This window comes from Salvelinus fontinalis, chromosome 6, assembly GCF_029448725.1.
Source record: "Salvelinus fontinalis isolate EN_2023a chromosome 6, ASM2944872v1, whole genome shotgun sequence".
NCBI classification, from domain to species: domain Eukaryota; kingdom Metazoa; phylum Chordata; class Actinopteri; order Salmoniformes; family Salmonidae; genus Salvelinus; species Salvelinus fontinalis.
This window is the reverse complement of record NC_074670.1, coordinates 63,029,560-63,044,002: the sequence shown is the minus strand read 5'-3', so window position 1 is coordinate 63,044,002 and position 14,443 is coordinate 63,029,560. Positions and strand designations below refer to the sequence as shown.

The window sequence follows — 14,443 nt, the reverse complement described above, 5'->3', positions numbered from 1 at the left end:
AGAAACAACAGTCCATCATTACTTTAAGACATGAAGGTCAGCCAATCAGAAACATTTCAAGAACTTTGAACGTTTCTTCAAGTGCAGTCGCAAAAATCATCAAGCGCTATGATGAAACTGGCTCTCATGAGGACCGCCACAGGAAAGGACAACCCAGAGTTGCCTCTGCTGCAGAGGATAAATTCATTACCAGCCTCAAAAATTGCAGCCCAAATAAATGGTTCAGAGTTCAAGTAACAGACACATCTCAACATCAACTGTTCAGAGGAGACTGTGTGAATCAGGCCTTCATGGTCGAATTGCTGCAAAGAAACCACTATTAAAGGACACCAATAATAAGAAGAGCCTTTCTTGGGCCAAGAAATACGAGCAATGGACTGAATGGTGGAAATCTGTCCTTTGGTCTGATGAGCCAAATGTGAGATTTTTGGTTCCAACAGCCGTGTCTTTGTGAGACGCAGAGTAGGTGAACGGATGATCTCCGCATGTGTGGTTCCCACCCTGAAACATGGAGGTGGTGTGATGGTGTGTGGGGGCTTTGCTGGTGACACTGTCAGTGATTTATTTAGAATTCAATGCACACTTAACTAGCGTGGCTACCACAGCATTCTGCAGCAATACGCTATCCCATCTGGATTGCGCTTAGTGGGACTATCATTTGTTTTTCAACAGGATGTGTAAAGAGAGTGATGTAGTGCTGCATTAGATGATCTGGCCTCCACAATTTCCGGACCTCAACCCAATTGAGATGGTTTGGGATGCGTTGGACCACAGAGTGAAGGAAAAGCAGTCAACAAGTGCTCAACATATGTGGGAACTCCTTCAAGACGGTTGGAAAAGCATTCCAGGTAAAGCTGGTTGAGAGAATGCCAAGTGTGTGCAAAGCTGTCATCAAGGCAACGGGTGGCTACTTTGAAGAATCTAAAATATAAATTATGTTTTGATTTGTTGAACACTTTTATGGTTACTAATTGACTCCATATGTGTTATTTCCTAGTTTTGATGTCTTCACTATTATTCTACAATGTAGATAAATAGTACAAATAAAGAAAAACCCTTTAATGAGTAGTTGTGTCCAAACTTTTGACTGGAACTGCATATATTATTTTATTGTATTTTTTTATTGGTCAGCGGGTCTACTAAAGGTAAGCTGCCTTTGCAAAGAAAGACTACACTGGCCCGCGTACTCTGACTTCTACTTATTTTGCATACATTTATAGCAGGTTACACATTTATAGCAGGTTTCAACCATTGATGTATATAAACCCTGGCTTGTTTATGCTATGTATTGGCCATTGAGAGGCTTTGAAGCCAGTGGTCGGCCATATTGGCACTACCCAATAGGAGCAGTCCTCCATTAGAATGAATGGAATTCTACAGTATTTCAAACAAATGTTTCAAGGACAAAATTAAATGTATTTAAGTACTTTTGTTGTAGTGGGGACAGTAACATTAGCAATCTCAAAAAACTGATATCTAAGGAAATTGAACTTAAAAGTATTTATTAAGGTGTCTAATAGAATAAATGTGTGGATGTGGGTACGCAGACCCACAAGCCACTGCCCCCGCTTGTGGGTCTGCGTACCCTCATGATGAGTTGCCTGATAGTTCACATAATTTAAAGCATAATAAAAAAGAATAAATCTGAGTTTTTAAGCTAGAGATATCTATTTTTCTTGCATGGGGTACATCTCAATCTACCGCATTTGTCAGACCAGGAGATATCTTGAAAATCGGTCTTCTCACAAAAACGTCTGTAACGTCCAACTGGTTTGGTCGACTGGTATTAGCCCTCTATGGAAAGAACACAATGGTGATCTCCGTTTTGCCCTACGACCCCCACAAGTGTCAGGGGACTTATCTGAAGGTAACCCGGTACCGGGACAAAAAATGAAAGGACATGAATATGGTATACAGGTAATTCCACTGTAAAAATGTTTTAAAAGGAAATCGATCCAGTTTTATTTATTTTTTATATCTCTCAGATATAGGACCGATACTTCAAAACATACATCCTTTTGATTACAGTTTCACTATCCATTTTTCCATGCATGAATCTCTTATTCAATTAGTGTTTACGGGTTAATAGCAGTAAGGCCAAATTCAATGTTTCGTCAAATAATTGTTTTATATATATTGTTTTTATACCTACAGGGGTGCTAAATGAAATATAACTCTTGGGGAACATGTCCGTTGGTGCTACGTGTTATTTTTGTCACTGTTTTCAGACTGGGAAGGACACATTTAGCAGAAAGTTGTTCCGTATGCTAGTTTGCAACATTGCAGAGAATTGAAGAAAACCTGGGGGAAAAAAAGTAATTGTTGTCAGAAGTGCGCTCTATACACAAAATCGACATACCGGTACAATGTTGCACCTACGATACTAATCTGCTGAGCACTAATGGAGCTCCTCTCAATCAAGGCATTTGATAGGTTTGACATGTAGTGAGGCGTCACCAATTTACACAGGGTCTCCATCAGTATTTATCGATTTTTCTGCCATGAACTTCCGCAGGCTTACCCGTATTAGGGAAGCCTGGATCTCGAAGAGGCTAGCTTAGTAGAAACCCAACCCCGGGCCCATAGAATCTAGGGGGATACAATATACATTTCTTTATTAAAGGACAGGTTCTGCTGATAATACTACCATCGTTATCGAGGCAGAGGACATGTATGTGTAGCCAATGGGTCTGATGCTGTCTGGCCAAAAAGAGTATGGTATGTTATACTCTTTGTTTGGCCAGACAGCATCAGATACATGGGACACATACAGTAAGACAGAGGGGCGCTGTTTCACGGTGTGTGTGTGTGGGGGGGGGGGGTTACTGTACCACTAACTGTATTTTTCTCTGCCCGGAGTACCCCTGAAGTACCCCCTCATGTGCATTTTACCAGTAAGCCTATGGTCTCATAAGCCTTCTCAATTACCCCCTATGAATTGGCCAAGTACACCAAGGGGTCCTAGTACCCCTGGTTGGGAACCACTAATCTAGGCCAACCAGCTCCAATGTCGCTTGGTACTTCAATGGTTTAAATTGAGCTGACACAAATACACTAAATACAAGGTCATTCAAAAGGACTGAGGTCCCACATTGGTCCATATAGTCTCCATGAGCAGGAGCACACCAAACCCAAACCAGAGTGGCTAGACAAGGGACTCCCTAAAAACACGCCACTTCGATAGAGCTACGACCAGAAGTGAGTTTTCATAGCAGGTCAGGAGAGAATTTTTGATAACCCTAACCCTTTTCCTAACACTAATCTAATTCTCCTAACCTGCTACCAAAAAGTAACTTCCTGTCATAGGAGTATCAAAGTGTTTTTAGGAAATCTCAGCTAGACACATCCTTCCTTTTATCAACTCCAAACAGGAAATTGCCTCAGATTAGCCTTGTGAGTATACCTACTGCCATCTACTGGTGTGGTAGTGCAATCTTAACGAAATGCACTCTGAACTGCCAAGCTAGGCATACGTCAAACAACGATGAAAAGTCTTTACATCGTTGGAGCAACTTACATTATGCGAATTGTCTGCATAATCTTGTCATCCTGAAGTCTGCGGCCGGTGTGCTCACATTACACCAATTTGCTCACATTGAGACCTGTCTAGACCCCTCCCTGTCCTGTGCTTTCCAGATGTGTCGTGGCCTGCCTGTACAAGTTGCAAGTCGCATCGTAGTACCCCAGTAGTACCACCCCACTACACAAGATACAACAAACATTTCTGTCATGTCAGAAAAATAATTGGGACCTAAGATGCGGATTGGAACAATGCAAGACCCATAATCGCACATCTTTCACCCGCTCACATTATGCGACCTACGACGTCTTGGTCGTAGCTTACGACCGACGTTAGGATTTAAATTGGCTGTACACTACACGATTTTGGCTCCGATTTAGCCGTCCCAGACAGTTTTGGATATTGAAAACAAAATCCCCATGTCTTTGCCTACCCATCACCAACAGTTGTTTTATGTGAGAGGGTCAGAGCATTTGAGCAGTCCCAGATGTCCCAATATTTTCAAATATGTTTGATTTTATCAGCACAAAATCTGCAATACTCCTGTAGTGTGAAATGTGCAGTGACAAGATTTGAGAACGATGGTCAGCACCAGCCAATAAGAGCTCGCCAGAGAAAAGCTAGTGAGTTGTTGACATTGTTTCGCATCACGCAGAATGTGTAGACCAGGCCACAAAAAACCTCAACTCATCATGAGGGGCCACAGTGGCTCGCGGGTCTGCATACCCACATCCATACCACACCCCAAACAACCCGCTCCCCTACTTGGTGAGCAAAACAAATTTGCGACCCCCCCTTGACAGCAGAGACATCCTTTTTTCATGCAATTCTACTCATTTTGACATGGAACGTAGAGAAAATGTTGCCGTTTTAAAGCATGTTTGCTGCAATTCTACACATTTCACCATGGGGCAGAGAGAAGATTTAGCAGTTTTATAACTCATTTCATGTAATTCTACTCGGCAGAGAGGGAAATTAGTAGTTTTACAGCTAATTTCCTGCAATTCTACACATTGTTTACATGATATCTGAGTGAGAGTGACTAACACAATCAATGGGGAATCCCCCAGTTGGTAATTTGACAATGATTAGGCCTACAAGTTTCGATAGCTGGCTGCTAGACTAATTTACCAATCGCCTAAAACAAATGTAGCTGACATGGGCTAATTGAGTGACTGTCAGTGACTGACAAGAGAAAAACTGCTGATGCACCACATTTCAAAATTGCATCCTGTGTATTCTACTATTCTAACTCGCAACAGTAAGTTGAGACCTCGACTGCGTCCGCGGGCCGCCATTTGCCCATGCCTGGTGTACTCTCAAACTATGACTACTAGTATGCGTTTGTACTTGCCTTTAACCAAAGCATCAAATCGTTATAGCTCTGAAGTTCACAAGCAATGTTATTCAATTCAAAATGTTGGCTAGATATTTCAAGTCTGTATGCCAAGTGTGAATGTTTGACTGAAAATGTTTATGAGTCGCATCACTGTTTTCGCGAGTCAACGAAGTATCGAGAATCCTCAATCAATCAAGAATCTTATTAGTGTGTGACATCCTGTCTGTGCCAGATTGTTAAGTGCACACACCATTATGTTGGCAAGACAAAAAACTACAGGAAAGACGGTTGTTTAATGTGAGATGCTAAGCGATGTTAGGATTTTGAAAGTCGCGTAGTGTACACCCGGCATTACATGCAAGCCCAGAAATATGTGATGGATCCTAAATCACAGTTCAAAATAGTGTAATGCATGGCCACACAACATTCAGATCGAAGCCTGCGTTTACACAGGTAGCCGAAGTCAGATTTTCCCCACTAATTGGTATTTTGACAGATCTTTTTCAGAACTGATCTGATTGGTCAAAAGATACATTTGTGAAACAAATATCAGAATTGGGCAGCATGTGGATTACATTTCAAAGATTGTGAACGTTTCATAGTCTATATTTCATACACTATTGGCTAATCTGCAAACAAAAATCTAAAACTTAAACTAGCTGGATGACTTCGGGTGGTTACAGTTAAACGTACATAAAAGGTTTCCCTCAATAGATTTTATTAAACAAGTTCACACGGATTAACACCATATTTGCTCTTCTGGTCTGTTCTCAATTTGTCAGATATCAGAAATGCTTAATGACATGTTTTGTGGAAGGAAATGGCTTGTCATTAATTATAGGTGTTCATCAGGGCTACCAAGAAGTCTCAGGTATTGCAGTACATCCAGACATCAGAAAGGAGCAGCAGATTTTTATTCAGTATATGAAAACGTAAGCAAAAGAGTGCACCACATCATCACGCACTGACTTTTATCCACAGCAAGTCTGTTTTGTAGAAACACCACTGGTGGGAAAATCCACATTTTCCTTTTGCGGATTTTAGAATATTTGCATGAAAATGAGAATTAACGCACTCTGAAACATTAGTATAATTTCAGCCAGCCAGTAGTTTTGAAAGTGGTGCTCAGGAGCTAAAAGTGGTCCCTGTTTTTTGTGTAGTATGTCAAATTGTGCACCAAGTCATCCATATCTTATATTACATCCTGCAAAAAAAGTTACTATTTTTTTGGCAATTTGGGTGATTTGTTCCGATTCGAATTCAAATGACTTTTGTGCTTAAGATCCTGGAGTGCATCATTAAGAGGTTTATCTTGATGTGTTCTTTTGAATGGCTCATGGAAAATAAGTTAAATGCCTTTATCACCTTTTTAGGCATACAATTGCACTGTGAATGAGTCTGGTGAGGCTTGATACAGATGAAGAAAGCTTCTCTGAAACAGTAGTTTTGAACAAGACTACAGGCATCAACATCCATTTAAACAGAATAATCTCTCAATTTCCAGCTTCAAAACAACACACTTTACATTTATTTACAGTCATCTTTTGTACCATGTTCATAGGAGCAGGACAAGGTGCCAAAGCAAGGCATTCAGTTACACCTAATACACCTCCAATGAATACAAGTACAGTTTTACATACACTTTATCAAAGCATCTTGATGTGCTTAAAAAATGTTTTTAAAAAACAATACAGGTTTACATGAAGAATACAATATTGTGAGAGAAATAAAAATAACACTAAATACATCTGCAATACCAAAAGTTGTGAACGTTTTACTGAAAGCAAACTATAGTATCGGTCAACTTTGACCACTTAAGGCTAAACCAATTGAAAATAATGAACTGAGATTCAATGGAGGAAACTACAGCACTTCTTTAGATCTGGTAAAACGAACTACATTTGGCAAAAAGATAACCCTGGCTGCGCTTTTTAGGGATCAAAAAAGGGCTTAGGTGGTGGGCTTGGAAAGGGGGTGTGGTCAGTGCTGCTGAATTTAGTAAACACATTATAGGCCCCCCATATTGATGTTTTTTGGTTTACATTTTGCAGTTTTAAAGTTAATTTCTTCCAATTCTAAACATTTTGCCATGGACCCAAGAGAACATTTAGCAGTTAAGGAACAACCTGCAATTCTATGCATTTTGCCATGGCTAATACCGTCTTATTCTGCTCAAATTTAACAAATACTGATCAATTGTTCTGGGAATTTTAAATTCCCCTGATTGTTCAGTGTTTATTTTGATAATTGTTAGTTCTCAAAGATGGTATATTGCTGCTTAAGTTTATATTCCAAAAATGTAGATCTCTACATTTTACACATACACTACCAGTCAAAAGTTTGGACACACCTACTCATTCCAGGGGTTATCTGTATTTTTACTATTTTCTACATTGTAGAATAATAGTGAAGACATCAAAACTATGAAATAATGTAATAACCAAAAATATATCATTTACATTTGAGAAGTAGCCACCCTTTGCCTTGATGACAGCTTTGCACACTCTTGGCATTCTCTCAACCAGCTTCATGATGTAGTCACATGGAATGCATTTCAATTAACTGGTGTACTTTGTTAAAGTTCATTTGTAGAATTTCTTTCCTCCTTAATGCATTTGAGCCAATCAGCTGTGTTGTGTCAAGGTATGGGTGGTATACAGACCCATTTGGTAAAATACCAAGTCCATATTATGGCAAGAAAAGCTCAAATAAGCAAAGAGAAATGACAGTCCATCATTACTTTAAGACAGTCAGTCAATCAAGAAAATATCAAGAACTTTGAAAGTGTCTTCAAGTGCAGTCGCAAAAACCATCAAGCACTATGATTAAACTGGCTCTCATGAGGACCGCCACAGGAAAGGAAGACCCAGAGTTACCTCTGCTGCAGAGGATAAGTTCATTAGTTAACAGCCTCAGAAATTGCTGCCCAAATAAATGCTTCAGAGTTCAAGTAACAGACATCTCAACATCAACTGTTCAGAGGAGACTGCGTGAATCAGGCCTTCGCCAAACAGAAGAACCGACTTGCTTGGGCCAAGAAACACAAGCAATGGACATTAGACCGGTGGAAATCTGTCCTTTGGTCTGATCAGTCCAAATTTGAGATTTTTTGCATCCAACTGCTGTGTCTTTGTGAGACAAAGTGTAGGTGAACAGATCATCTGTGCCTGTGTGGTTCCCACCGTGAAGCATGGACGAGGTCGTGTGACAGTGCTTTGCTGGGGACAGTCAGTGATTTATTAAGAATTCAAGGCACGTTTAACCAGCATGGCTACCACAACATTCTGCAACAATACGCCATCCTATCTGGTTTGCGCTTAGTGGGACTATCATTTGTTTTTCAACAGGACAATGACCCAAAACACACCTCCAGGCTGTGTAAGGGCTATTTGACCAAGAAGGAGGGTGATGGAGTGCTGCATCAGATGATCTGGCCTCCACAATCACCCGACCTCAACCCAATTGAGATGGTTTGGGATTTTTTTTTATTCTCCTGACTGTTCAGCGTTTATTTTGATGATTGATAGATTATATTAAATAAATAAAAAACATATTTTATATCCTTATTTGGCTTTTGCGGTTTAAGTTTACACTGAAAGCAATTTTACATTCCCGAAAATGTATTATAGTGCTCAGCATTTGTGGGAACTCCTTCAAGACTGCATTCCAGATGAAAAAAAAGCATTTCAGATGAAGCTGGTTGAGAGAATGCCAAGAGTGTGCAAAGCTGTCATCAAGGCAAAGGGTGGCTACTTTGAAGAATCTTAAATATAAAATATATTTTGATTTGTTTAACACTTTTTTGGTTACTACATGATTCCATGTGCTATTTTATAGTTGATGTCTTCACTATTATTTTACAATGTAGAAAAAAGTAAAAATATCGAAAAACCCTTGAATGAGTAGGTGTGTCCAAAATTTTGACTGGTACTAATATATATATATTTATATACACTGCTCAAAAAAATATAGGGAACACTTAAACAACACAATGTAACTCCAAGTCAATCACACTTCTGTGAAATCAAACTGTCCACTTAGGAAGCAACACTGATTGACAATACATTTCACATGCTGTTGTGCAAATGGAATAGACAAAAGGTGGAAATTATAGGCAATTAGCAAGACACCCCCAATAAAGGAGTGGTTCTGCAGGTGGTGACCACAGACCACTTCTCAGTTCCTATGCTTCCTGTCTGATGTTTTGGTCACTTTTGAATGCTGGCGGTGCTTTCACTCTAGTGGTAGCATGAGACGGAGTCTACAACTCACACAAGTGGCTCAGGTAGTGCAGCTCATCCAGGATGGCACATCAATGCGAACTGTGGCAAGAAGGTTTGCTGTGTCTGTCAGCGTAGTGTCCAGAGCATGGAGGCGCTACCAGGAGACAGGCCAGTACATCAGGAGACGTGGAGGAGGCCGTAGGAGGGCAACAACCCAGCAGCAGGACCGCTACCTCCGCCTTTGTGAAAGGAGGATTAGGAGGAGCACTGCCAGAGCCCTGCAAAATGACCTCCAGCAGGCCACAAATGTGCATGTGTCTGCTCAAACGGTCAGAAACAGACTCCATGAGGGTGGTATGAGGGCCCGACGTCCACAGGTGGGGGTTGTGCTTACAGCCCAACACCGTGCAGGACGTTTGGCAGTTGCCAGAGAACACCAAGAGTGGCAAATTCGCCGCTGGCGCCCTGTGCTCTTCACAGATAAAAGCAGGTTCACACGCACATGTGACAGACGTGACAGTCTGGAGACGCCGTGGAGAACGTTCTGCTGCATGCAACATCCTCCAGCATGACCGGTTTGGCGGTGGGTCAGTCATGGTGTGGCATTTCTTTGGGGGGCCGCACAGCCCTCCATGTGCTCGCCAGAGGTAGCCTGACTGCCATTAGGTACCGAGATGAGATCCTCAGACCCCTTGTGAGACCATATGGCTGGAGTGTGTCAGCAGTTCCTGCAAGAGGAAGGCATTGATGCATGGACTGGCCCGCCCGTTCCCCAGACCTGAATCCAATTGAGCACATCTGGGACATGTCTCGCTCCATCCACCAACGCCACGTTGCACCACAGACTGACCAGGAGTTGGCGGATGCTTTAGTCCAGGTCTGGGAGGAGATCCCTCAGGAGACCATCCGCCACCTCATCAGGAACATGCCCAGGCGTTGTAGGGAGGTCATACAGGCACGTGGAGTCCACACACACACTACTGAGCCTCATTTTGACTTGTTTTAAGGACATTACATCAAAGTTGGATCAGCCTGTAGTGTGGTTTTCCACTTTAATTTTGAGTGTGACTCCAAATCCAGACCTCCATGGGTTGATAAATTTGATTTCCATTGATAATTTTAGTGTGATTTTGTAGTCAGCACATTCAACTATGTAAAGAAAAAAGTATTTAATAAGAATGTTTCATTCAGATCTAGGATGTGTTATTTTAGTGTTCCCATTATTTTTTTGAGCAGTGTATTTTTTTAGTTTGGAATTAGGCATCCCAAAAACACGCTTACGCAGAGAAATCCCTGGCAGCTACGAGTGTGATGCTGTTAAATATAAAACATAGCAACAAAAAGCCAACTAGTATATCCTCAGTAAGAAAAGTGAAATGGCTCATAAAAAAAGAACATGGTTAACTTTTTGGGGGGGTATTTCAATTCTCATGGTTATTCCCACCCTTCATCGAAGGTATAGGTTTGTTTCAGGGCAAATATGAATGAGACCATTTTGTAGTGAAATCATATTGCAATTGATTGAATAAAGGCAATTGTCTGTGTTGAAGCTTTGGTTTCAATTGGGTAGCAGATTAAACTTCGCAACAGCATTTCAACTAACGCCATGGAAACGGAAAGGAAAACCAACCAACCAACCAACAAAAAAAAGTCCTTAGACAACAAACTTGTTCTTGGTGGTGGAACCACTCTTGGTGGCAGTGTCCGCGTGTGATTGATATCCGATGATCACCTTGTGTGGCACGCCTAACCTCTCCTTCCACCCTTGTCTACAGAGGAGGGAAAATACACAGTCTAGTAAAAATATCTGGATATGGATAAAAACAAGAGAGGGTCAACATCTTTCAGCGCTAACTAAATGGTATGGCGACGCCGGCTCACCCTATGTGTGTAATGGCATCCTTGTTTTCGTAGTCGGTTGTCCATATCGCAAGTTTGTCTCCTTTTGTTCGGATGTTGACTACTGCCCCGCATACATCATCACTGTGGTCATCGAAGGCTTCGCCCACTAGGCACAGGAGCTGAAACGCACATGGACAGCCAGATGTTTTAATACTTTAAATGACAGCTAGACATAATCAACTTTCTGAGACATATATTGCATGTCCAAGTAATGCATTTGTAGATGTGTACTTCTGGGAAAAAGGCTGTGTGAATATATGTATTGTGTGTGTGTGAATATATGTATTGTGTGTGTGTGTGTGTGTGTGTGTGTGTGTGTGTGTGTGTGTGTGTGTGTGTGTGAGAGACAGGCCACTAGATAGCAGAGTTATGTCCAACACACTTAACATGAGATAAATACACCAACCTTTACAGAGTAGGGTTACATACAAATAGTTAATACATCTTTGTGTAGTTATGCCCTTTGTGCGTGTAATCAGACCTGTAGGGGTGGGGTGGGGTACTAACCGTTTCCAGCCAGAAGCGGTCGAGGTCGGCCCTGCGCTGCTGTTTGGAAAGTGTGATGAGCCACCTGCCACCACGCTTGTTCCTCTCGTCCTCCCACATGGGCTCGATACCATCCTGCAGCACAAAAACAGACCAGACTCAGGGGTTAAAAGGGCAAAGTTCAATTCATGACTTTTTTTTTGCCTTTATAGGTCAGGGGTTGCTTGTCTGCAAAGATCAGCCTCGACATTTGCTTGTTTTGTTTGCAAAACTTGATACTACATGATAGATGAGCTTTGGATTAAACTAGTTTTCAGATAAAGGGATTAAGCTATACCCAAGAACAACTCTGTTTGTTTGGTTGTTACTTAAGAGGAATAGATGAAACCTAAAACTGAAATCTAGTTCGACATAAGGAATGGAACTGAAAGCTGACTGAAGTGAAAAGCAGCCAACCAATACTAGTATAAGATCATGACATTGAATTATGACTGATAGAGGCTGTTTAACAGCCTGAGTAGTGGTCTATTTAGGGCAGACTGACCTCCTTGGGTGGGGTCATAACCCTTGCAGTGAAAGCTAAAGCCACAGGCTGAAACGAGACCTTGGGAGACGTGACAACTGGCTGTCATAGTGTAGCCCTCTGTCTAAAAGGCACTGAGCAAGTCAATAACTCAACTGAATTTGTGAATTAACATAATTGTTTTATGGACAATTCATTGGTTGCTGCTACTGGCCACAACCTCAACAAAAATGTGCTGTTATGGATGTAGAAAAGGGTATGGAAGAAAAAGGAGCATGTGTGAGATTACAGATAGGGAAAAATCATCCGTACCTTGAAAAGTGAGTAGTCACAGCCGGAGATCAAGTTACTTGATAGTTGGATGTGATTATACAGACTGGGAAAACAGGAGGAAAGTCATACTAGTGATGCAGTAAGACACTCAGAGTCTGAATATATGTAAGATGTTGTAGGTGACTTTCTACAATAAAATACTTACGCCCAGAAGTCTTCCACTGTGTCAAACTTGGAGATGAGACGGAGGTTTGCTTGCCAGGTTTTCGTTTTGTCATTCTTAAAGAACCACAGAGCCCATCTGCATAGCAAACAAAATACAACGATTTTATATCAACACTATAGATGGATTGGCTGACGTCACAAAAATAATGTGTGAGCATCAATGTGGCCGGAAGCCATGATTTGTTATGATTCTGAACGGTCAGATAGCTAGCAACAGGTGTTTTGACTGATTTCATGGCAATGCTAATATGGCAAGAATTGACTAGCTAGCTAACCAACAACGATGTATTTGAAAGACAAGAGCTCATTGTGCAAATGTATTTATATTTTTAATGAACATTTGGTGACTAAATATAGTTTACATGTCAACGTTCTAAGCCAACCCTGTCAGGTTTGCCCCATAGTTGCACATGCGTCAGTTTTGTTGCTGAACAACCAACCTGTCTATAGCCTATAAGCGTATATTGACAATGCATCAGGCAAAACACACTCCCAGTCAACCTTATGACAGTTTTCAGTTTACTATGTACATTTCTTACATATTGTGTAGCGATTGAGGGAGAAGATGTTGGTACTGTGTGGCTGGTAGAGCATGGCGCTTGCAATGCCAAAGGTTGTGGGTTTGATTCCCGCTGGGGCCACCCATATGTAAAATGCATTCACTCATGACTAAGACGCCTTGGATAAAAGTGTCTGTTATATGGCGTATAATAAGATGAGCAGTACTTGAACCAGCAACCTTGTGGTAACAGGGCAAGTGGTCTGTGGATAATGGTGCAGATAAGCACCACAGTACAATTAGGGATATACAGTGCTTCCTGTAATATTTTAACCCATGCCTGACAAGACTGGTAGAAACCATAGTCAGGCATTAACATTAGTGCATACTGATATCCCAATGGATATAGCAAGTTGTGTATTTTCATGTGGAACTAGCTAGGTAAGCAGCTATAGTACTTACCTATTTTGTAGTGGATGTTTGATGTAATCTTCAGGATTTACAACTTCTTGACCAGTTGCTTCACTTTTTTCCCCCTCGGAATTAGGGGGATTCAAACTTGATTCCTGGAGAGATGGGGAAGAGATCTCAAAAAGCGACCTAGCATTTGAGATAAATCTTCTTTTTTAACACCCAACTGGCGCAACTTGTCCCTGGAACGCACCAAGAAGGTCAACTCGCTAGCCACCTTTCTTGAAGGGGCGGTGGCGATCATGCCTGTTACTAATACTGTTAACGGTTGACACTGCTGGGCATGGATATTTTTAACCTTCAATACTTATGAAGGTATAGTGACTAACATTAAGACGTCTTGTAACTTGCTATATCCCCAACTCCAGCATGCACAATCGATTAGCTAGCGACAGCTCGTGGTTTACTTAGGAGCCCTCGAAGAGTCGAACATTCCAACAATCATTCTCACATTTGCGGTGGTCGTGCACTCGCAGCAACACCCACCATACATTTGCATCACTAGCTAATATATCACATTTTATATATTTGTGTATAACTGTAACCTAAAACTGCCCGTTATCTTACAAAATGTAGAGTTAATGCAATCACTCACCGACTCAGCTGTCGCCATCTTCTGATTATCTGATTCACAATTCTGTAATGTGAAACATAAAAGCGGATTGGATTGCGCTTTCCAACGTGACAACCAAGTATGGTAAACCTAACTGCGCATGCTCACAGATGTGAGCTCTTCCAACTTCAAAATTGCTTGGAACACTTGCAAAGTACAGTAATTAATTATATGACCACTATTTATTTTGTGAATCGTTTTATTTTTTTACACTAGTTAAAGGCATTAGGGTTTACCCACCTATTTGATTACCACTTCATCTGTACACAATGCAGACATTTTATTTAGTCTCTATTAATCAGTGAATGCATTTTCATATGCTTCGATACCAGGGTGACTCCGTGACAATCTTACTACATCAGTCAATAT

The 14,443-nt window shown here is 41.2% G+C and overlaps 1 protein-coding gene across 1 annotated transcript; it reads right to left on the bottom strand.

The window, feature by feature from the left end:
* Window positions 1-5,751: 5,751 nt before the first annotated feature.
* Window positions 5,752-14,170, bottom strand: eif4ea (eukaryotic translation initiation factor 4ea). The gene is made up of 7 exons (XM_055927400.1): window positions 14,057-14,170; window positions 13,453-13,556; window positions 12,472-12,567; window positions 12,306-12,369; window positions 11,492-11,605; window positions 10,964-11,103; window positions 5,752-10,851 (listed from the first exon to the last, which is right to left on the bottom strand). The coding sequence occupies exons 1-7, from the start codon at window positions 14,072-14,074 to the stop codon at window positions 10,737-10,739; spliced, it is 651 nt and encodes a 216-aa protein (XP_055783375.1). The 5' UTR covers window positions 14,075-14,170; the 3' UTR covers window positions 5,752-10,736.
* Window positions 14,171-14,443: the final 273 nt, after the last annotated feature.

What these genes read in the sequence shown, in the direction of transcription:
- eif4ea (XM_055927400.1), bottom strand. An exon ending in ACAGTGGAAGACTTCTGGGC is followed by an intron (nt 12,370 to 12,471) that starts GTAAGTATTTTA and finishes CTGTTTTCCCAG; the next exon opens with TCTGTATAATCACATCCAAC. An exon ending in GTGACTACTCACTTTTCAAG is followed by an intron (nt 11,606 to 12,305) that starts GTACGGATGATT and finishes TTTGTGCTGCAG; the next exon opens with GATGGTATCGAGCCCATGTG.